General features: G+C 51.0%; 1 protein-coding gene across 3 annotated transcripts in view; it reads right to left on the reverse strand.

The window, feature by feature from the left end:
• INSR (insulin receptor) overlaps positions 1–23,968 on the reverse strand; it is a gene marked incomplete at its 5' end in the record, with an annotated part of 34,639 nt that overhangs the window by 10,380 nt on the left and 291 nt on the right. For 2 of the 3 annotated variants that reach the window (XM_079546716.1, XM_079546715.1), the window contains 8 exons: positions 150–317; positions 628–878; positions 1,509–1,635; positions 3,725–3,939; positions 4,189–4,333; positions 4,625–4,770; positions 6,216–6,531; positions 19,506–20,057. In XM_079546716.1, the coding sequence (XP_079402842.1) occupies positions 150–317; positions 628–878; positions 1,509–1,635; positions 3,725–3,939; positions 4,189–4,333; positions 4,625–4,770; positions 6,216–6,531; positions 19,506–20,057 (1,920 nt within the window). Of the gene's footprint in view, positions 1–149; positions 318–627; positions 879–1,508; positions 1,636–3,724; positions 3,940–4,188; positions 4,334–4,624; positions 4,771–6,215; positions 6,532–19,505; positions 20,058–23,968 lie in introns of those variants that run through there. The other variant, XM_079546717.1, reaches the window with a different exon arrangement.

The raw sequence follows: 23,968 nt of genomic DNA on the forward strand, positions 1-23,968 counted from the left end.
GGGGGATAACACAACTGTGCCTCAAACTGCTTCTTGAACAACAGCTCCAGAGCATCTCCAAAGTGTGTGAAAAATCCCCATAAATGCTGAGAGAGCTCCACCATCTGGAAGGCCTGAAAGAAGGGCACAGAGAGAGAACTGGAACTCACCCTTCAAGCAGTAATCGAGTTCATAAAGCTCACTGTCTTCTGCCTGCTGCTGCCAGAACACCAGGTAGTGTGTGATGTTGCCATTGGGCTCTGAGGGCGGCTTCCACTTCAGGATGATTTGGGATGAAGAGTTGGAAACAGAAATTGGATCTAATGGGACTGACGGAACTGTGTGGGAGGAAAAGAGACAGAGGTCACTTCCACAGCTCTGTGACAACTCCACAAGTGAGCTCCCTTTCCCACGGAACAAAAGCAGGACGTGGAGTGAACACAGGCTCTCACCCACGGCCACGTGGACCTGATGGAACAAGAGCACAACGGCGCTCTCTGCTCACTCAGGGAAACACACATCGTTCCATTCCTTTAGGAACAGCCTCCCACAGAGGGGAGCAAAGTGCCACAGACACAGCACTGCTGTGACAACCTGCCAGAAGTCAGCTTTCCATCTGCAGTGCAACGTTAACGTAATGGCACTGACCTGTAGCGTTGGTCTGGACGTAGATGATCTCACTCTTCGCACCGTACGTCCTTCGTTCATCTGAGAAGGTGACCAGAGTTTTAACAAACACAGCATACTGTGTCCATGGCTTCAGGCCCCGCAGCAGCCAGCCTGGCTGGGCCTGGGCTTTGGGCTCGTTGGAGCGCGGCGGTGGGTCCACATCCACCACTGTCCAGCTGTTGGAGCCGCAGGCATCCTGCCCATCAAACTCCGTCACGTTTTGGTACGGACTTAAAAACAAACAAAAATAAGCCTCAAATTAACAGAATCCTGACACCAAGGCATTGGAGACATGATTTCTGAAGGCATCCCTTATCCCTTGGATAAATTCTAATTATCCCATCCTATGCGTGCTGTGTATTCTGGAAATAAAGCAGAGGGAGCTTTGCAGCCCAGCCTCCTACCAGCACCGCACATCAGGTACTGCTCCACAACCCAGACAAACTCAATCTCAGCTGATTATTTTCAGCTGTATGAAAACCAGTTTGGCAAAACCGGTTTTTAAAAGTGCTTCCCACCTAAAGGGGAATAAGTAACTCTGGAGGCAGTGGGGAAATGGCTGGAATACGTACACCTGGAACAGCTGGAACAACTGATGTTGGGGTTGCTCTTAAATGGGGGATTTGACTTCATACAAATCACTTAAGTCAGAGAACTTAATTAATACTTATATAAAAGGGCAACGCTGGAAGCTTAAGCGTGGTCTCTGTGATTGTCTGACTTCTAATTAGCTATGAGCACAGCAGCATTAATGTCTGCTCTTCAGTGCCAGATGTCATTTATGGAAGCCCAGCACTGCTGCTGCTTTGCAGCCCAACCATCGGTTGCTGAAGCTCCCCTCTCCCTGAGCTGCCACTTACGCCTCTTTGTAAAAGAGCATAAATCCCAGGAGGTCACGGAAATCAGGAGGCCAATATGGCTCCCACTTCAACAGGATCTTGTCGTGAGATGTTCTGATGGAAGAGAACTTCAGCAATTCGTTTTCACCTATAACAAAACAGAGATGACAATCATTTTGCTAATGCTAAGAGAAAAATAAGGCTTTCTGTTTTTGTTTTTCAGTATTGTAGGACTTTCAGTCCTCCAGGGAAAAATATGAGAACCTGCCAGCTTACATTTTTCTATGATTCTATGAAAATAATCCTATAAAAGCTGAACTGAGTTCTACTGAGTGTGAAATCTAAAGGCAATGTGCTTTAAAATCCATGTACACAAGACAAGACACAGCATGGACCCAGTGATGGGGTCTGCACCATTTCTGCAGGCACTGCCTCCCCAGGAGCAGCACGCTGCCTTTGCAAACAGCAGCACAGGACAACAAACAGTCGCAGGAGGGGTGGAGTTTTGATTCCCAAGGGAAGCATTACCATACAGAACGTCAACGCAGCCCAAGGACAAACTGCACAGCCCTGATGGGATTTGCCACTCCTGCAGTAGCTGCACACGGGATGAAGAACATTCACTTTGCTGTCCACACATCCAGCACAAACAAGGTGTTGTGTTTGGGAGTTGGTTGTTCCTTGTTTGTTTTTTTTTTTTTTTGTAAACAGGATGCTGCCAATGTGAAAACTCGACTTGAACCATAAAATCAAAAAGCCAAACACACCAGCAATGTGTGGTCTGAGGTGGGGGTGGCACAGAGAGCAGCACAGCAAGGCAGGGTTAAAGCTGGCACAGAGAAATGTGACCGTGTGGTCCAGCACAAAGCAACCAGCCAGCCTGGGAGCTGCAATGCCACAGGAGAGCTGGACCTGAACCCCAAATCCAGCCTCATCCCGAGTGTGGGAAGGCCTCGCCGCTGTCTCAAGGGAGGAGATGACCTTTTCAGACAGCTCACTCCTTGTGCTGCCTTCGCTCTGCCCAAGCAGGGCTGTGATAGCCCTGAGGCTGTGGCTCAATGCGTGTTTTTGCAGTTTTTAGGTAGGCAGTCATTCTGTTCCTCACTCCCCACCATGTTGGCAAGCCTGTATGTGTTGATATGTGGCAAACCAGATCAGGGAAATGATTCAGCTGAAAGATCTCCAGTTGTTGTATTTGTTCACTACCAGCTACACAGCATAACAAAAGGGTAGAACTGAAGCAGTGCTGTCACCAAACACAGACAAACATGCAGCCACAGGATGATGGAAGCATGCAAGCTGTAAAAAGAGTGTAAGGAACTGAAACCACAGCTTAACAGATGTTGGGAGCTTTAGTGGCAATACGTTCATCAGCACCTCATGGTTGGAACAGATGACCTCAGTGGTCTCTTCCAACCTTACTGATCCTGTAATGCCCTGTCCTTGATCCTGTTTGTGCATGCATTAAAACTGTGTGAGGCTACACAACAAATCAGAGCAGAGATGCAAAGAAGACACGAAAACAAAGCAGAAATGGCCATTTTTTACCCCAGATTAGCTGTATGATCTGCTTCACAGGGAGCGGGGATTGCACGTGGCACAGAATGGCAACGAACAGCAGAGCTGGCAGTGCAGGAGCGATGTACTTCTGGCATCCCTCCTGCCCCTCTGCTCTTTAGCTGCGCCAGTACAGGCACTGGGTTATTGTTATCATCAAAGGAAACTGTTAGCTTAAAAACCTCTGAAAAGCACAGTCCAAATTGTGGAAAAAAATTCTGAGAGTTGTCATAGCAACTTATTCTGTGTTCCTCTTGCCTCCTCATGACATGGGAATAGAAGATGATGACTATAAACTGGGTGCTCGGCAGTAACACGAGGTCCTGGTTTGGACTGAGGTTATGTTGTGCTCAGCTCTTCAAAGCGACACAATAATACACTCAGCCCTGAAAATCTCACAGCTGAGCACACAAAGAGAAAACTTCTGAGGACCGAAGCTGGCAAGGCGGGCTCCTGGCCAGAGGCAGCACCCAGGAGTGCTTTACTCGTGGCACGCTGACAGCGTCCCTGCGGTGCACAAGCAAGTGGGCAGTCACATGCCTGGTGCTTTACCAAAAGGACAAGGACAGACCCTGGACAAAAATCACACGCTAGGCTGAAGGCGTTAAGAGCATGAAGTTAGCAAAGACAGAGGGAAAGAAAAATGACCCAAGTGCCAATGCATTCTGAAAGTTCCTTACATGAAGCTTGGTCACCGTTTGTCTTCAGGGCTATGTCGTTCCTCTCCTGACGCCCCTTAGTTCCAGAGATCTCCTCCATCTTGTGGATTTCTGACAAACACAGTTTGGGATTATAATGGAAGAAGAGTTTGCCTCGTGCTATCGTGAGGTTGTGTTTACTCCAGTCCCAGAGCTGGCGAAGATTCTGGTTGTCCAAGGCGTAGAATGAATAATTTCTGAAGGCAGAGAAGGAAAATGTGCGTTGGTAGGGGATCTACTAACAGCCCTTCCCCACATGCCACCCCCTGCCCCAAACACCACATAAAAGAAATGCAAACTGTCTTCCCTGGGCGGCCACAATCCGCAGGCAGAGGAATGTTTAACAGCAACGCGGGGATTGTTTGTCAATACAAATCACCCTGGTAAGCACTGGCACTCCTGACACTTCAAAGTAGTAAAGTCAGATATCTTTTGAAAGAACTCACCCAGCTTCCAGTGTTTCTCCTCTAATCAGATGTAGTTTACGAAAAAAAGAAAGAGAAACCAAGGCATAAGACCGGCGGATTTTTAGGTAACCTGAGATTTCTTCTATCAAGCCAAGATTCGCTTCTAGCTCAGCTGCTATGTTATCTAGGGAGAGGAAAACATTGCTTTTAGTTTTCTGATAATGCGGGGGGGAACACTGATATCAGAGCTCAGAGAGATGAAATGGAACCGCTCTATGTAAATCCAAAAGACCTTACAAAAATCACTCAGCAAAAAAAACCCTCACGAATGTGAGAGGAACATTTGCTCTGCTGTCATTTCTCTCTCGATTCAAAATGGTCAAAGCAAAAAAGCAACGCCCCAGGTCATGGATGGTGTCATATTCAGCAATCTGACATCCAGTGCTCCCCACACCCTCACTCATGCACAACTTACTTCCTCCACGGATATTTATAACCAAGCTTCCATTAACAACTGTGCAGCCACGGAGCTCCTGTGCCGACGTCACCGAATCAATAGTCTTCTCTTTCCCATAGTCACAAACCTTTGGACAGGGCCCTGCACAAGGAGTGCAGTGCAAGCTGAAAAACAGAGAGGCAAGAATGCAGGTGAGACACTCTTTGAAGAATGCACTCTGGGACACCTCCAGCAGTTCTCCAAAGCAGAGTAATAAACTCAAAGCAGAACCGTCCTGACAACATGCCGTGGCATTCACTCAAGGTGTGCAACACGTGGCCTCGAGGAACTCCAAATAACTGCTGCTAATTCTTAAAGTTGTCGTTTCCGTATTTTGAAGTCTATTCTGAGTGACCTGGCCACCACGATGCTGCAAAGTGCCACCCCTACCCGGGGCCTCCAGACCAAGAAACCCAATGCCCGCTTTCCAACCTCAGAGCACCAACCAACGAGCAGAGTTGGCTGCTCATCTGGGAATCCTCTGATTAAGGACTGCACATGAGGTTGCGTTGAAAAAGGCAAGCAACACGTGCTTTGTGCTCTGGGGAAACGCTTCTTAAATGGCAGCAAGAACGATGAGTGCTTGCCCTGGTCATAACACCACAAGAATGTGTTTCCAACTTGTTTGGAGAAATACACGCTCCAGGAAAAGCCCAGCACTGTGAGGTCCCACTGACAGCAGCCTGGAACAGGCACAGGAGAGAGGAGATGGCTGCTGCTACACAACAGCATATCTGCTCTGGGGGCTGCTGGATCATTCTTTTGAAAAGCAAACGAGGAAACAGAACATGAAGTCCTGTTAGAGTGAATTCCCTGAAACCGTTATTGCAGGAGCACAGAGCTAGCAATATTCATAGGAAATCTGACTCATCTCAATACAAAACGCTACTGTGGGACAAACAGCAAAGTTTTCAGTGATACACAGCTCAGCAACATCAATTATATCATTTCTTTGCTGAAAAAACCTGGTAACAAGTGGAACGGCTGCTCCCTGCTTTGACTCGCACTGCGGTTGTTTGTCCACTTCTGTCTGGCACAACCTGAACCTGCCCAATCAATGTAATTACGGGGATGAAGGACAGACATTCTAAGAATGGCCCAATCCAAACGCGCTGTGCTCCCATGATTAGACACAACTTCTCCCCATTCTGCTCAATAACAAGGCTTCCTGCTCTGAGGGCTGACTGCAGGGGAAGGCATGCAGGGCTGCTGGGGCCGCTCTGTTCTCCACTTCCCTTGGTTACAGGAGGACCCTTCTGACCTGAGGACACTCCTCCCTCTCTTCCAGCCTTCCTCTCCCACTTTTTTTTCCAGGCAGGACAGTGAGCAAGTGAGGCCAAATGAAGCAGAGCAAGAAGAAACTCTTGGCGTGTAGTAGGTAAGCCTGTCTGCTTCTAATGGCTTCAATTAGCAAGGTATTAGTTTGCAAATCACCTTAAAGTAGACCAGGTAACTCACACTCAAACACGGAAATCTTGGTCTCACAGACCGCAAATCCTCCAAACCCAAAAGAAAGCAAAGCACAGGACGCAGCACCAGGCCAACACCCAGCCCGCAGCCCCGCACTTACTTGCTGGAGTTCATGATGTACCCCGACGGGCACTCGTGGACGCACTCGTTGTTGTGGATGACGTGGCAGCCCGACTCGCGGGCGCTCTTGCACTTGTTGTGCAGCTCCTGGCAGAAGCTGAAGGTGACGCAGCGCCAGCCCTCGAAGCGGTAGTGCCCGGGTGGGCACGTCTCCACGCACGTCCCGTCCAGGTAGAAGTTGCGGCACGCCACGCACCGCTCCGCGTTGTTGGGCTCCGTGCAGTCCCCGAGGCACTCGCTGTGACAGCACTGCCCGTCCGACGTGCAGCCCTGGGACTTGCAGGCAGGTGGGCAAACTGCAGAGTGAGAAGGGACAAAGCTGAGTGCTGCGGGCAGCGTGGCGATGGGATGGGCACAGCCGTGGGATGGGCACAGCCGTGGGATGGGCACAGCCGTGGGATTGGCACATCCTGAGCTGCGACCCTGTGCCGTCCCTCCGCCCGCAGCTCGCCCCGAAGGCACAGCCCTCAGGGCACAACTGCTGCTCCCCCACTTCTCAATCGCCGATTCCACATCTGAAGAACATTCTGGAGGTGTGCTGGCATTTAAACTTCATTCACGCTCATCTTCCAAAAAAGCAAACTGAGTTTTTTCCCGGCCTCAGACCACGATAAATGAAATGTACAGTAAGAAAAAAACATGAAGTATCCCCAAACCTTCCTCAAAAGAACGCAGATTGAGTAAAGGAGCCACTGCTGTCCTCATGTAACACTTCTCCCCCCCTTGCAGCTCCTCTCCCCCACAGCCCCACACAAACCCTGGCCGTTGGGTGCACGGGCCGTTTCCTCTCCACGCAGTGCTGGAGGGGCTCACTCTGGGGAGGCTCCAGCCGTGTTGATGCACCACGGTGTTATTTTTAACTCCTGGCAGACGTGTGCCAGCACTCAGCTGGAGCACAGCGTGCCGGTCCCGTGGCACTGCGTGCTGCTGAGGTCCCATCAGAGCAGCGGGGAAGCGAAGCCCGTGCTGCAGGGCTGCAGAACTGAGCGCGTCGAGCAGCCGGTGCAACCCTGAGCAAACAGCAGAGGTGGGTGAGAGCAACTTCTGCTTCATTGCAGCCAATGAAGCCTTCGAAAAATAGGAGCTGGCTGCAGCTGAAGCTCCATCCTAAGGTCGGTCTGACCCCGAACATCTGCTGCTCCTCCACCAGCCACCGCAGGTACTGTGCCATGCATCCCCCAGGCCCTCCTCTTAAGACGGAGCACAGAGGGCATTCCAAATTCACTGTGTATGCAAAGCTCTCACCCTTCTCTGGCCCTTGGTTTCATTTTGTGAACTCATCACTTAGAAATGGCAAAGGATCGAAATGTAGTGGGCAAGGAAAGCAGCCTGCAGATGGTACCTCACAGCAGACCATACAAAATGAGAGGCTTCTTCCCAAACGATGCTCCTAACTCCTGATGAGGCTGTGGACGGAGCTCCGTCTGGCAACAGATGTCATGGCTGCAGTTTATTAGAGATATTGGCAAGAGGAGGCCGCAGACAGAAAATTCCAGCATTTCATCCAAAATATCTATCAAACACTCTGATCGTAGGATGAAATCTCATGGCTGATAGGGGGGCAGGGAGCAGACTGAGCAATTCCTCTGCAAAACCCGGAGTGGCATTGAGTGCCTCCTCTGCCCCGTGCCACAGCAGTTCTGTTTGCAATGGAAACCGATCTGCAAAGCGCCGTGCCTACTTACAGATCTTCAAACTCAGCTGCACATATTCACAGGGCAGAAACCAGCCCAACTCTCGACTCTGAAGGCTTTTAGAAGGTACAGCTAAACTACTTTTCAGTTGATCTGGATGTTTTTCTCTCTTTCCTGCTCTAAGAGCTCTGACGTGTAAAATCCAGCCCAAAGACAGCCAGGCAGCCAAAGCTCCTATTCCCTCCATTAGGTGCTCCATACACGTTCTGGGCAAAAGCTCGGCACCGCAGACCCGACCAGATGACAAACTCTCAAACCCAAGCACACACAGTGGGATGCACTGCAATTTTTGAGCTCCTGAGAACCTCACAGAAACCCCTCCAGCATCCCTTCGCTCCCACACGCCCTTACAGCCCCCAGCCCAGGAGGAGGGCAGCAGATCTGTGCTGGGCCGGGGGAGCGTAGGCCCCCAGCTGTTGGTCGGGGCGGATCAATGTTTAACCAGCAGTGAGGGCACTCTGCAGACCTGGGACGCAATGCATCCTGCAAAGCCTTCTGACTGCAGAGCCAGGCGGGCACTTCTGTGCACAGCTGAGGCCCAGCAAAGGGGGGCAGAGGCAGCCGAGTCAACGCAAAGGAATTCCCACCTGCAGGGTTCTCCCTTCTGGGCCTCAGGTGGGAGAGGAACACACGGAACTGTGAGCACAACCAGCACAAGTGGCCAGGGGACCTGCACTGAGCAGGAAAGTCAATCAGCACGGGGCTGTCTGGCTAATTAACACCATTTGAACATCGAGGTGTGGTTAAAAGCACCCGCATTAGGTCTTGTTTCTACCTCGCTGCTAAGACAACACCAGCGAGAGAATGCTCAAAGTAAAATAAAGCGAAAGTCGCTCTGGGTGAGCTCTGCTTTCCCTGCAGGCTGCTGGGTGGGTTTGCACTGCTGCTCGCTCCCTGGACTCACACAGCACAACCCAGGCACAGCGGCTCCTGTCTGCTCCTGAGCCCGGCCACAGCTCCCTGCATCCTGTGGGCACCCAGCCCTGACTGCATTGAAACCCCAAACGGATTCTCCTTATAAAGTTATCTATGAAGTACATCAGATAGAACATCAATTTGTTTTTTAACTCGATCGCTTCTCAAAGTCAACCCAACCCAGCTGTCAAGACCTTCCAATTCAGCACGTCACCCCGAAGTCTTTGGGACTGCCTTATATTGTAATTTTTCTCCATGAAACAACTTTCTGTTTTTAAACTCACCATCACCTATTTGTTTGTGAGCTGTTAACTGGAACCCACCAAGGCTCCAACGCCCTGCACCGACACAGCAGCGACTGCACAAAGCGAACTCAAGGCCTTGCAACCAGACTCCAACTGAAGTGTTATTTATAAAGCAGAGATTGCAGCACATCACGCCCCGAGCCCTCGGAGCTGCGCGCTGGGAGCGCCGGGAGCTCCATCCTCACACAGGAACAGATAAAATTAACTGCAGGTGCCTCCCTTCCCACAGATAGCAGCTTCCAAAAACAACACGCCGTTACCAGAACGTAAAGGAAACGTTTCCCACTGACATTTCTCTGGGACAATATTACAGTTCTTATCTCACGTATCAGTAAGGATAAGGGAAGCCTTGTGTTGCCTCCAGCCCCTTTCATAAGTGACCCGCTCGGATGAAGCCATGGCGAATGGCTCAGATGTTCCAAGAGGGACCGATGAGTCCTGCGGGGCTGCATCCCAAATGGCAGTGGGACATCCCAGCACCACCACGGGTTGGCAAAGACAAAGGGGTTTGGGGCTGATATCAGAGGATGGGGGCTGTGGGAAGAACTGGGTGCATGGAGACAGGAGCAGGTTGAGCTCTGGTGTTGATACAGGAGCAGGGCAGATGAAGGCAGACCTTCGAGGACCTGTCTCCTTCACGCTGACCTTCTGCTGTTTGCACTGTGCAGGAAACCACTCTTAATTCCCTGGCGTTTTTCCCAAATAGAAAAATTTACTGATAGATAATTTTTGCCAAGGAATACAGAAAACTTACCACGAGAAACTCATACATGCCTCTAAATGGGCACATGCACACCTTTTGATATATATAACAATAAATACAGGATAAGGTGAGCAGCTCTGCCTGGCTCCACACTGACCACAGCCCCAGTGCCCAGATCCTTCTGTGTCCCTCTCCTGAAGTTCTCATCCCACTCCCCTCCCATCACAGCTATTTACAGGGGGAAGCAGAAGCCCCTCTGTGGGTGTGCAGAAAATGGAGTGAAGACACCCGAGCACCCACAGCACGGCAGCGAGCAGCCTGGGCCTCCCCGAGATGCTGGGGTCACTGCCCCAGAACTGTGGAGATGTGGCACTGGGGGATGCAGTCAGTGGGCAGGGGGGGGTTGTGCCTGGGGAGTTTAGAGGTCTTTTCCAACCTTTACGACTCCGCGATCTCAGAGCAAAGCAGTTCTCCCTGATGAGACCTGGGAAACAAAGCTGAAATATAAAATGAAAACGCAGCTCTGTTTTCATGCCTCCAGCACCTATCAGGTGAGCAGAATCCCCGAGCAGCTAAAAACAACTCCTGGAACCTGGTTAAAGTGGCAATTGAGTTGGCAATCGAGATAAAAACGGCCAAACACGGAGTTTGATTTGAAAACAGCAGAGCCGTTAAGGGCAGAACAAGTGTCACAAAGTGCACATGGGGACAACAGTCGGAGTTGAATCAGTGAATACCTCTCGCAGTGCCCACAGCCCCGCTGCTGTGCCGCTCTCTGGCACAGAGTGAGCTTGCTCCTTGTGCTTCGTGTTCAGTCAGAGGCACGCTTTGTGCAGGGATCTTTGCTTGTCTGGTTTGCTTTTTCAGCCCCAAACTGACACTACATCTCCAAGCAAAGCCTGGAGCCCCCAGCCAGTTATCACTAAGCGCAGTGATACCAACACAACCATTGCTGCTCTTGGCCCCGATGGTGGCTTAGAGCTGAACAACATCAGGAAAACCACTGTCCTCCAGTACCTGGGGGCTGTGAGGTTCCCAGCCCCAATCCCAACAGCAACCTACAGCCTTTGGGAAGGAGACAAAGTGATGGCAGCCTGGGCATCAGCCAGCTGGTACTGCCCTTGGCCAACACAACAGAGCAGAGGATTTGTACGGAAACCAAGAGCAGAATCTTTGAAAGGGTTTGGGGGAACTCTTCTGCAAACCTTTGCCCATGTTTTCACTCACACCTTGTTGTTGTTCTTTAAAGTTCAGCCCATGTTACAACCCAAGGATCAGCTTTTATTGCTCAGTGGTTGACATGCCAGCCAGGAATCTCATGAGAGCTTCATGTTAATGTTTAACCGCGCATTACTTTTTTCGACACACAGCATCTTGCAAACATCCCCCTCTACTTTAACCTCTCCTCATGCCGAGAGCCCAGGAGCACCACAGTGAGGGAGGCACCACGGCTGTCCCAAACACAGCAGGAGTGAGGTGAGGTTCCCTACCACCAACACAGCCAAAGGTCTCTGCTTCCATTCCCTTCTTCACTGTTGGCATCACACTGTGACCGCAACGAAGCAGTGGTGTCTCAGCGCTGAGTGCTGAATCACGATGAGCCCCAAGAGATGAGCACAGAAGCTGGGATCTTAGAGAAACAGCCACACAGAGATGAGCAGGCGTGCTTCCACGTATGGTGACAGCCAAAACCCTCAACTTCCCAAACGTAGGTCTAATGCAAGCTACTGCTTCTACGTTAGACCTTGTCTGGAAAACAAGGAGTGATGTGAGCACAGAAGAATTATAACCTTTGCCTTCTGGAAAGATAAGAGGGGCATAAAGAGGCTTTTCTCAAGGATGTTGGAGTAAACAAGACACTAAAGAATGAAAGCTAAGTTGCCACATTCAGCCTGTGGGGATAAGGAAGGTTACATGTAGGTGTGGGTTGTGAAAAGATGCACAAAATGTCATTGGGGCACACAAAATAAGGGCCAATTTACACTGGACGGGACATACAGCACAGAGCAAACAGGGGAGCGGAGCCGTCTGTAACAGAAAGGGAACGCAGCGGGCGGAAGTGTAAGATTAACCACAAGGAGATTAAGCTGATAACTAATGATCTACACAGAAATGTCAGACAGAGGTTAAGATTTTAATCTGGACAGATTCCACGGTGTACTCACGAATTGTAAACATAGACACTGGGGCTGAAGTGGTGCTTGAGGATGAAGGTGCTGCAAAGGAGCCAGAGAGGAAGAAGGAACAAAACCTTCAAAACCAGAGCCCCCACTTTTCCTCCTGGCAGCCGAGGGCTGGATGGGCACTGAAGGTGAGACACCACGTGTCCCGAGGCTGCAGGGAAGCCTCCTGCAGTGCCCATCAGCAGGGTTATTTCCACGTGCCTACATCCCAAGTGTGTTTCCTACAATGTAAGAGGTTTTTACAGACTCATAGAATGGTGGTTTGCTCTGAACCTACAGCATTTTCCCAAAGCTGTAGCTGCACTGTGGAAAGGATCTCATTTCTCAGGATCAAATGCATAGATTATCTGCACCCAGATAATTCTTTCACATACTCAAGGCATTTTGGCCACATCAGCTCATGTCCACTTTTCTACACACCCTTCTCTCTTTGCCCAGAGCTGCAAGCATGCCCTCCACAGTTTATTTCTAGGTATAAGAATTTACTTAGCAGTACTGAAATAGATACTGTTTGCTTGCAGTCCCAGAGCCAAGCACTTGAAACCTCCCTATGAAATATATTTTGATTTACTATACTTGCCCTTGTCATCCTCAGTGCACCAATAATCCATTTTCCAGTAATTCAGCGTACAACAGCCCACACCAACCACCCAGCACAGGCACTCACCCACCTGATGAATTCCTACAGTTTGTGAACTGTACAGCACGTGCTTCTGCTTCTCTAATCAAAGCCCCAAAGGGAGACATGATAAAAGTGACAAAAAGTCACACAGATACAACCCGAAGGAAAAGCAAATGACTACAGATTGGTACAAAAAAACAACAGCTATATTGCACAAGCCATCCTTAGAGACTACGAATCTATTTCTCCTTGTAAATTATGCAAGAGAAAGCTGTAATCGGAAGGAATTTAATCCCAAACCAGTTGTGCCACCCCAACAAAGAGGCGAACAACGGGGAAACCAAACCTGCTGACGTTACATTAAACCCACTGAAGATCTCCAATCTTGCTTCCTTTCTGACAAAGGTCAGCTGTCAGAACCCTGGAAATTCGGTGTATTTCATGTGCCTTCCACGCGGTTGGCTCCTACAGCGGGACTGACTGCCGCTCGGTTCAATAGCAAGGAAGCAGCACAAGTCTCACCCTCAGCAGCGCTGGGAGGCCTGAAAAGCTCCAGCCCGTGGAGGCAGACGGAGCCTTATCACCAACACCATCAGCATCGTCCACTTCAGAGCTATTAGGACTACTTAGAGCCGGTTTAACCGATATCCTAAGTGTCAGCCTTGTCACCTGCTGGTCCATAAATGGGGTAGCTACTGCAGGGGAACAAACATAGGGAAATAATCTCACGGTGGAAAGAGTCCTCTCGAAAAAAGGCACGCAGGCCAGCTTTGTGTTCCAAGAAGGTGACCTGGGGCTGTCCTACACAAAACCCCCGCTGCCGTCTCAGTTCCTCCTGAGACAAAGATCCCTTTTTTCAAGCAGAGCAGGGAGATTTCAGATCTCAGCGCAGAGCAGCCGCTCCTGTGAGCGGTGTTCAGTGGGAGCAGCTCTGAGGGGCTCCCCGGACACCACGCTGCCCATCCGCCAGCCCAGGGCAGCCCCACAGCTTCACCCACGGCATCTCAGGCAGCTTTCGCTTCGCGCTGCTTCCTCCTCACAGCACAGCTCACCTGTTGTACCCCAGGAACAAAGTGATGCACGACAGAGGGACCCTGATCCAGCAGGTATGGGCTCACCACACACTGGGGCTCCCCGGGGGGTCCCGGCCCTGCTGGGGCTGCACCAACAGCAGCAGTGCCAGCAGCCTTGTTCCAATGCCACGGCACTGCGAGGAGACCGCAGACTAGGGAAAGTAAGTCTGATCTGCCTTGATTCAATCCCTGCCTTCATGCTTTCTTTACCCATAGAGTGCGACTGATGTGTTTTGCAGAACAGGCAGGAAGTGCTTCCCTGATCCTCCAACTTTAATGAACATCTTTATTGCTCGTCAAGCACTGAAGCCCACGTGTTGCTGTAACATAACATGGACGCCCCATGGAGTTCAGGAATGCAGGTGCTGACAGGAGCTCGGCTCCCTGATGCCCCTGCTGTCCCGTGATGGCTGCACTCACATTGCCTTATTTTCCTGGAAGCCCAGCACTAATTAAGAGGCATAAACATCCCAGCAAGTTCATTCACATCCCTCCAATAGGAACTCGCACACAATTATAGGATACAATTGGGAAGCACGAGCACTGAACTCATACCCAGCCATTGTCACGGGCCGAGAGAAGGATCATCACAGCTTCCTGCAGGACACAGCAGCCCCCACTGCACCCCTCACTGCCCGCAGGACCCAACACCCACAGCTTTCAGCCACAAACAGCCCCTGTACCGCTCACTGCCTGCCTGTGTTTTTGCATGATTTGGTTGTTTTTTTAACACAAGATTTATTTACAGCGGCAAACCCTGTCAAACACAATTCCTGATAGAGAGAGATGCTTTAGAGAGCATTGCCAAGGGACAGATTTCAGTTGCTCTTCTCACACACGCTGAATGCACGCCTTTGTACGGAGCCAACCGGCTCACGGTGCTGCAGTGCCTCCCACAAGACGTCCTTTCAGCACATAATGAAAGATTTAGATTTAAAATAAAGAACTGCTGCTCCGCCTGTACGAGGAAGGCTGAGTGGAGGCACACATGGGACACCCAGAGCTCACCTCACCCAGTGCCCTCAGCCCTGGGGACCCCCTCTGAATGAAACCATCCTCTTCACCCCCACACACGGGTGAACCATCTGCAGGGCACCCATGCTAACACTGGTTAACCTGTTGCTCAGGTTTTTTGCTCTTTATCATTCTCTTCTGCCATGCCCAGACAGCAGCACTTCCAACAAACCTGCCCGCCAAGTGCTGCCAGCCTTCCACGTTTTGTCTAATGAGGGCTAAAGCAAGTTCCCTGGTTTAAGCAAACACAGTAACTTGGAAGCGTACTTCAAATGGCAAAAATAAGTGTTCTGTCAGAGCACGCTTGGCCAGCCCTGGAAATCACAATGACATTGAGCCACTGAGAGCTGACCCGACCCCAAACGTTGCTCATGTCAGCAGTGGCACACAAGGGGTTAAACACCTCCATGAATGGAGAACGGTGGAGGGGACAGAAGTAATGGGCAGCTCAGCCAGCACAGATCAACACTGCTCCAGTCTTAAGAGAAAACCCCTCTGCCCCACGGAACCCAACCATGGGCATCTTGCATGGAGCCCAGCTTGGTTTGTTGCTGTGCCCCCCGGTTCTGGGCTGCACCACCGAGCACCATAAATGCCTTATGAGCTCTTCACCAGCCCAAGTGAATTAGTCTGGGACTTGTGGCTGTTCGGAGGCATCACAGCAGCCCCAGCACTACACACACTTCCTAATGCTGTCGCCTGGCAAGGATGGGAACTGACGCCCCAGAGAGATTATCGGGTGTCAACTTCCATCTGGCATTTGTCAGAGCTGGGAAGAAAAAAGGCAGTTCTTATCAGATCTGCAAATAAAGGAGCACTTCCACTTCGTGTGGTAGCGACTGGAAACATTTCTTTGTGTGTGAAGCTTTAAAAATATCTTGCCCTTGGGGTTGGCTCAGTCCGCTCAGTGCTCTGAGACCCCTTTCCCATAGAAAGGTAATAAAGCAAAGCTTATGGCTACAGAAATTCCCAGCACATAAAAATTACAGGAAACTGTTGCTAAGTAATATTTCTACCTAAGTAAACATCACAAAACGTTTCCCACACACACCTCTGAACTTTATTATTTAAAACTGCCTTGAAGATGTTCGTATTTTCAGCATTCCTTTTGGCGCAGTCCCTTGAAAAGCGCTCCGTTTTGTTTCTCAGCAGCTGAAAAACACTTTGGACTGAGCAATGTTTTTCGGAGCGCTTTGTTGTGCTGTTTGTACCAGGAAACAAAGCAGGCTGCTAAAGCAACCCTTCAGATCCTTACCTGCCCCTCACCTGCCCCATTATTTTTCCTGGATAGGTCACAGGAAAATGAAAGGGAGATCTGGCTGCGCCCTTTGTCTCCAGCCCTGCTTACACATCATTAAAAAATCCAGACAAGCATCATTATTCTCATACGGTGCCTCTCTTCAGCAGCTCCATGACATCCAAGTACTCCAAAACACCCTCAATTCTACCTGCTCTATTCTACCCCCTTCTTCAGCTGCTTTCACGCACCTTCCACCGCCTTTTAATGAAGTTAACAAATTCCTGATTGCATTAATTGATAGAGAGACGAGTTTTATTTTTAATCACGTGAAAAGCCTACAGACAAACCCCAAACTGCCCACGCTCCAATTCCTGGCAGCACGAAGTCCCAGTGTCACAAAGATGGCAGAAACCGATAGAGGTTTCATTCAGGATGAATGGGAGAACCTGGACGTCACCATCTGCTCCAGGAAGAACCCACCCTGTATTCTGGATGCGTTCTCCCATCCCACAGCGCAGCCCTGCGATGCTCACTGAGGGCAGCCTGATGTTACAGATCCTTTCCCTGTCAATTTCATTCGGCCGCTCCGCTCTTCCTTCCCCTCACCTTCCTCCACCTCTGGATGACCCAGCACACGAGGAGAAGGTCGAACCAGGCACTGCTGAGAACATCAGACAGCTTCAAATTACACACGGACAGAGAGGACTGAGCGCAGACTGGCAGGAAATCCATTTCAGTGGGAATTGTTCCTTCCTTGAGAGCAGTGACAGACATATAGACTTTTTATTGCATTGGAAAAAAAAAAAAAAGAAAAAAAAATGCAAAATATGAAAATCATGTTTGGCAGATCTGAACTGAGGTCTGGGACGTGGCATTTCCAGCATTTTTCTTGTCTGGATTCCTCAGCAGAGACACCCTGCGTGAAGACGCTGCGCTGAACTAAGAACTGAATTTCTACAGCAATGAAAATAAATACATATGTATTAAAAAATAAAAAAGGCTTATAAAAACGTGGGCTGAAAAGATAGAAAACCTCCAGAAGAGGCACAGCCCTTGGCTGCCACAAGCAGCACAAGGCTAGACCCAAATTCCAAACCGACTGCATATTTCTCTCCCTTCCTACCCAAAATACAACATGAGTTGGCCTCAGCTGAACTGCTGTTCGTTTTTCACACCAACACGAGCGACGCAGAAAAAAGGAAAGGACGATTCTGTCGCGCATCCTGAGCAACACGCCTGCAGGCTGCTCTCTGCGTGCGCTGGGCATCCCCTTCTAGACTCCCCAGTACCACCAGTTGGCCATCCCAAAGCACACAGCTGCCCACATTATTTCAGTTCCTCCACGCGCCACCCGAGCTCCCACGTCCGCAAGGAGATCTTCTGCTCTGCTGCCTCCAGCGTGTTTCACTAACTGAAACACTGCTGGGCTGCACAGCACGACTCCAAGGGCTGCAGGAGCGGCTCTGAACTGCATGCTGTGACTCAGTCGGTGCTGGAGTCAAATGGGAGACGGGAATTGGCTGAAAGGAAGGAATGCCAAAGATGCACAAGGAGCAGCAGAGGGACACGGACACGATGGGCAGGGGAGGGCAGGGCCAGGGGGTGCTGGGGGCTGCAGCATTCGGTGCTGAGATCCCCAGATAAGCTGCCTGAGTGCAGAGGGAGATTCGATCCCATTGACGCCCTCAGTCCTGGGAGTCTCTGCAAAGCTCTTTAGGCAAAGGAAAGCCCAAGTTGTATTGCCACGAGCTCACAGTAATTGTGACAAAGCAATTACATGCATGAAGGATACGTTATGGCTGGCAAAGAACAGGGAATGCAGCAATTCCACCAACAGATTCTCTAAATGAATACCACAGCCTCTACCATAGCTACCGCAGCACAGAGCGTCAGTGCAGGAAGTCGAAAGGCAATTAAAAAAAAGTCAAAACAAAGTCTGAAAAAGCGCTCGTAAACAGTTACAACAACTTGTGAGGCCAAAGGCAGGTGCCACAGACAGACACCATCTCCCTGTGAGCACCAGCTGCACTGAGAGCACGAAGCAGCATCCGCCACAAAGCTACATGAGACTCATTCAGGTGTCTTTGGAAACGTCCGCCCATTACAGCCAAAGGGCATCGCAGCATCGCTGCCCCAATTTCGCTAAAAGGAGCACGGAAAACTGAATGGAGGATTGGCGCTGCTGAAATAATTCCCCAAATTCCCATTTCAAATTCCAACCATACGGAGACACCAGGTCGGCTTCCTTTGGTAGCGCAGTGTGAGCAATGCCTGCCGCCCGCCGGGACCCGCGCTGCGCCCATGGGAGAGGCTCAGGAGCTGAGAGCTGTGCCCCAGAGGTGCAATGTTAAATTCCTATTGGTTTCGTGGAAATAAACAGTCACGTAAAGGAGAAAAGCCATACGTTCCAGTCTGCTGCAGCACAGCCCCAAAACTCACAGGAATGAGGGGTGATGAATGCTCTAGTCACAGAAAACTGCTCCAGTTCGACCTCTAACCCTGGGAAACAGTAGAAACAGACCACGAACGCACAGCAAACCAGGTGCACTGCTGATAGTGACTGTATACCAGAAGAGCTTCCAAACTAAAATGCTTTACAACCTTATGTTTCCTTTCAGAAAAGAAAGGCACACAGACTTTCACATGATCCTGCTCGAAGCCTGTTATTCCAGCAATAAAAAATAACCACTTTCTTTAAAAGGAAGCGAGACAATTTGGGGTGAGGAGTAGCAGAGGGGAAACCACATTAATTTCATTAGTTTATGCACACTGCTAGGAATTCCGCCTGAAATCTGGCACTCAGCGCTCAGAGTTGCCCTTTAGAGCTTGGCAAGAAATTCTCCTCAGCCCGCAAGTTTCCTAATTTCGTCTCAGGACACACTGCTTCATTTGGATGCAGCACCGCTGAGGAGACAGGCAGCTCTGAATGTGTCACTTTTAACTCAATTCACTTTGCTTCTTGTCGGACGGGCTTAACATAAATCAAACCAAACATATAATTACAACCAAAATTAAGGTCAGCTTCAAGTTTGGAAGAAACAAACCTGTGTGAAGTTCAAAGCCACCCTATGGACACTGAGATCAGGAGTCTGGGGGCTGGGACGGCAGCTGTGCGCGCATCTCCGTGGCACCAAACCCGGCCTTCCTCCCCCCCCTTCTCCCAGCCCGACCAGCTCCCAGCTTCCTGCTGTGTGCAAACACTGCTCACCCACCCACCCATCTCACACCTTTTTATGGCAGGAAGGTTTCAGTAAAAATGTTACTGCATCCTTCCCAACTCAGCTTTATTCCACACGACCTTTCCCTGCCGCTCCGTTTCCGCCTTTCAATCAACCCAGGCTTGTAATCCCATAGCCCCAGAAGCCCCAGAAGAATTCCTAATACTATTACACAGACAAGAGCTGCACCCACAGAGCACAGCTGGGAGCTCCGGGCAGGCGCTGACTTTCCAGGGAACCCAAACACGGCACTTTGGGGGCATTATTCAGGTGGACAGACAGCAGCTGATGGAGCTCACCCACCTCGCTGGCAGCGGTCGTGGGTCCAGCAGCGCTCGATGAAGATGCCGTTGATGACGGTGGGCGGGCAGTTGCTTTTCCCTTTCACGGTTCCTGGACACACATCTCCGCACTCCTCCTTGTCGTCCTTGTTGGCGATGATGTAGTTGTCCTCGACGGAGTCCAAAATCCTCGACCAGTCGATGGTGGACAGGTAGCACAGCTCGTTGTTCTTCTCGATGCGCACGGCGCCGCGCGTGATGTTCATCAGGTTGTAGAGGCCGATCTCCTTCAGGTGAACCATCTCAAAGATGACCAGCGCGTAGTTGAAGAACAGATGGGTTCCTCGGATCACCGTGAGGTTGGGGAAGAGCCCCTTTAAGCTCTCCAGGCCATATACACGGAACAGAAGCAAGTAGTCTGTAATCATAGTCAGTTTGGGGAAGCTGAGCTCGCGGAAATCTTCAGGCTTGGTTTTAAACATCAGCAGTATTTGCAAGTGGCCCTCAATCACCGTGCAGTTCTCCAGCAAGCTCAGCCGGGTCAGGTTGTTGCGGATGTCCATGCTTCTGCAAACTGGAAGGCAAAGAACAATGCTGTTTATTTGTTCTTCTAAAGGTGACTGTTAGCTTGCTAAATACACCCATTTTTCCAACTGTATCATAACATACAGCTGCATTCAGATTACACGGACGGGTCCTGTGCCACAAAGCAGGCTTGGAGCCTTAAGAAACAGAGCTGGGAACACTCCCTAGTATACGATTACAAAACACGACTGAATGGGGATTTCATAACTTTCTGCCATCTTGAGTTCGTGGATTTTACCTCTACCACGACTGGAAAGGCAGCGCCGGGCCGCGGACGTCACTCAGCGTTTACCGACATGGAGGTGTCCATGCAACGCAGTCTGTTTTCTTTAGATAGTTGCCAGCGACACAACCACCTCACTGCATTGTGCAATGGGTGCTGGGGGGGTCACTGAGAATGGCGGCGGGGAGGGGAAGATAGGAAAGGAATAATGGGGAGAACACAGCAGCACTCAGAAGAGAAGAAAAAGCCTGGAAATAGAGGGAAGGAACGCAGGCTGTACTCCTGCCCAGCAGACAGGAATGGTTTACTGCACCGGCAGCCTCCGCCCAAGGCATTATTTTCAGATCAGGTGTTTCCCTGGGACTTTCTTTGTTACTGTTTTCTAAAGGTTGCTGATCTCCCTGCCCTGCCCAGCCTTGCTCAGCAGGAGCAGCCGCCCCAGGAGATGGGGAGCAACAGAGCAGGGGGGGCAGCAACCTGAACGTCCAGGGAGCGGAGATGGGGAGAGGGGACACCGAGCACAGGTGGGGAGATCAGAGCTGTGGCTGCGAGGTGCCCCAACCATGACAGTGCAAAAGCCAAATACAGAGACTGCATCCCCTGCAGGGACTCCCTTTGCCTGCAGCCGGGACTGCCCTGTGCACACACATCCTCCCTTGAGAGTTAACAGAGCAGAGTATTTACCTTTTTTGCTCACTGTATATACAGACCACTGCCTGTAAAACTGAGCTTCGAGAAATCACTCTGCAGTAATCAAGCCTTATGAAATGAAGGTGCGTGCAGATGTTGGGCAGCTCCAAATGTCAAACCCCCACGGGTGCCACTGCTGCGTGAGTTAAAAATACATTTTATGCAAACGTCTTAATGATTGTTTAAAACTTTGCTCAACTGCAATAAAAAAAATAAAACTGGCAGCGCTGCAATAGGACTCAGAGCAATTTTACTGCCCAACGGGGCTGCTGGCACACTGAGCACAGCCTCAGAAATGCTTTCTGGAAGAAGTTGAGGAGCACAGAGCATCAGGAACGGCAGAATGGTTTGGGTTGGAAGGAAAGATCTAGAAGAAATTTCATCAGTGCAACAAGGCTGGGGTTTTTTTTAGTAACAATTAAAATCAGCACATTTCTCTCTGATTCTGAACCCAACAATCTGCCTGCGCTGAGAAGTGACTGACTTTGCCACAGCCTCTAACGAGCTCCTGACATTCACTGGAGGAAGAGGAACGTAATCACAGCTCAGCTGGTGCCAAGTGGAAGAGCTTCACAAACCTACAGGAGATCGCGAGGAGAACAAGCTGCTTTCCAGCCACAGCAGACCGGGAGCAGGGAAGCCACAGGGCTGCTGCCCGGCTTCCTTCACCAGATCCCTGTGCTGATGGCACTGCCAAGGGGTGCTGCTCAGTGCTGCTCAGTGCTGCTCTGAGGCCCTGCGGCACCCAGAGCACATCCCAGGTCTGTTCTGAAACAAACAACTGAATAAAAGCTGCTGGGATGGTCAACCTATGAAGATTTAAATGCTCTAGCCAGATTTTTCCACCTGTAGGGAGAATCACATTTAAGGTATATTTTTCATTATCTACTTCAGGTTAGTTTTTACGTGCTAAGCATTACCCACAGCACTCAAACTCCTCTTTCACACCTCCAGGACCCAGCAGAAGGAGCCGTAACCACGTGAAGCCAAATCTGCTTCTCTGCTGCAGGGCCCTCAGCCCCATCCCCTGCCCGAATCCCACTCTGCAGCAGCTCAGTGCAGCTGCTCGCTCAGCCGAGCATTCACTGTTACCAGGACAACGAGAAGCAGATTTAGGCGAAGTAACACTCTTGCTGCCAGAGAGGAGCTGCTCCTCCGTCTCTGGTTACTCAGAACGAAGTAACTTAAAAAATCGAATCAATTAATTGTCACAGACAAGTTTCACTACACCCCCACGTGAAGAAGGCTGCAATGTGATAAAAGCACGCAGGCCAAACCCTGGGACCTCCGTGAGCCACTGCTGCTGCTCTGGGTTTGCACCAGACTGGGTCTGCCAGGATGACATGGGAAGCCCACAAATCATTTCAGATGACCAACGGGAAACTGCTTCAAGAAATGAACTGCCTAAGAAAAACTGCGCTGGCTGATGGAGCCCAAACCACGGCAGCTCTACGCACTGCTGCAGCACTAGGAGATGGGAAAAGGGCCCCAGGGTGATCCCTGGGATAAGTGACGGAGCAGAAAGCATCCTGCCCAGCACCAGGACAGGCTGCAGCCATGCCTCAATGAACAAAAAACACCTATAAGTGAGCCATTCGTTTTCAAACTTTGGTTTTCCACCTCCATCATTTACATATGAACAATGTCAAGTTCTGAGAAGCACTCAGCAATGTGGGGTATGGATCCACAGCCCAGGGGCAGCACCCAACACAGAACCCATGGGTGAGCATCCCCAGGGCAGCACGAGGATGTACTCAGAAGGGGAGGGAGTGCTCTCCGGTCATCTGAACAAGCAGAGGGAAGAGAAAAGTACGGGGCATGAGAAATGCTGCCATGAGGCTCAAAGATCAGACAATACCGTCACTGGGGAGCAGCGTTATCACGGGGCACACAGTGCTGAATGTGAGACACTGCCCAGAACGCAGCCTCCATGAGCTCCACCGCTCCGGGAACAACGTGTGCTGTGCTCACACAGCCTTTGTGCTGCATCCCCTGACCCAACTGTGCTGTGTGAGCCACTGCGGGGCCCTTGAGCTGGACCTCAGCACGGCAGCAGGCTGTGAGATGTTTGCTGCAGTGTTTGTGCTGTGTGAGCAATACACATTCCAGCCCAGGTTTTGCTTCTGCACCTCCTATGTCGCTCCTGCTATCCATCCACAATTGTACAGCACATTTTCCTTTCCTACCATGGAGTAACACAGCAAACACCATCCGAACTGCTCACCTTTTACACTTGCAATAAAAAACAGAATTAGCTTTTAAATAAGCAAATAAACAGCGCTTCGGAGCAGCAGCAACAACAACGCTTTCAGATCTGACATCGGCGGGCTGGAGCAGCGTGTGCATGTATTTGTTATCAGTGCTATTCACCAACCAGCCCGTCGCTGCGCTGCTGTGCCCCTCCGGAGCCGCGCACCTCCAGGGCCTCCTTCAGGGCTTCAATGCCAAACCTCGGCGTGAGGCGGCACGGGGCTCTGAAGCTCACAGCGGGGTGAAGCCGCGCTGCCATCGAGCGCTGCGCTCTGCGCTTTATTCTCGCAGCGCCGGCGACGTTTCAGAAATGCCCAATCGCGGGTGCATTCGGAGCTGTTCTCTCGCCGCTGCCTTTCGCGGTGGGAAAGCCGACGGGCGGGCCGTGGGGCAGCCCCGGCACCTGCCCGCTTCTCTCCCAATAAACACGTTCACCTTCTTGGAACTCGCGAAGGCACGAACCGTCCCACCGCGCGGCTCCTTCGCCCCGTGCCCGAGCCGAACCGCGATCCGCACACGGCGCTGCTCGACGCCCGCCCGATGCCCGGCCCGGACGGATCGGCGCGGCGCAGCTCGGCCCCAACGGACCCCGCGAGTCGCGCCCGGCGCAGCGGCACAACGCGTTCCCGGCGCGGCCCCGGAGGGACGCCGAACGAGCGGCCGAACAGCCGCGGAGCGGCGGCCGTCGCGCCTCCCAGCCGCCCGGGGCCGAAAGCGCCGAACCGAGCGATGAAGGT

The sequence above is a fragment of the Tetrao urogallus genome (assembly GCF_951394365.1).
Source record: "Tetrao urogallus genome assembly, chromosome: 25".
Classification (NCBI taxonomy): domain Eukaryota; kingdom Metazoa; phylum Chordata; class Aves; order Galliformes; family Phasianidae; genus Tetrao; species Tetrao urogallus.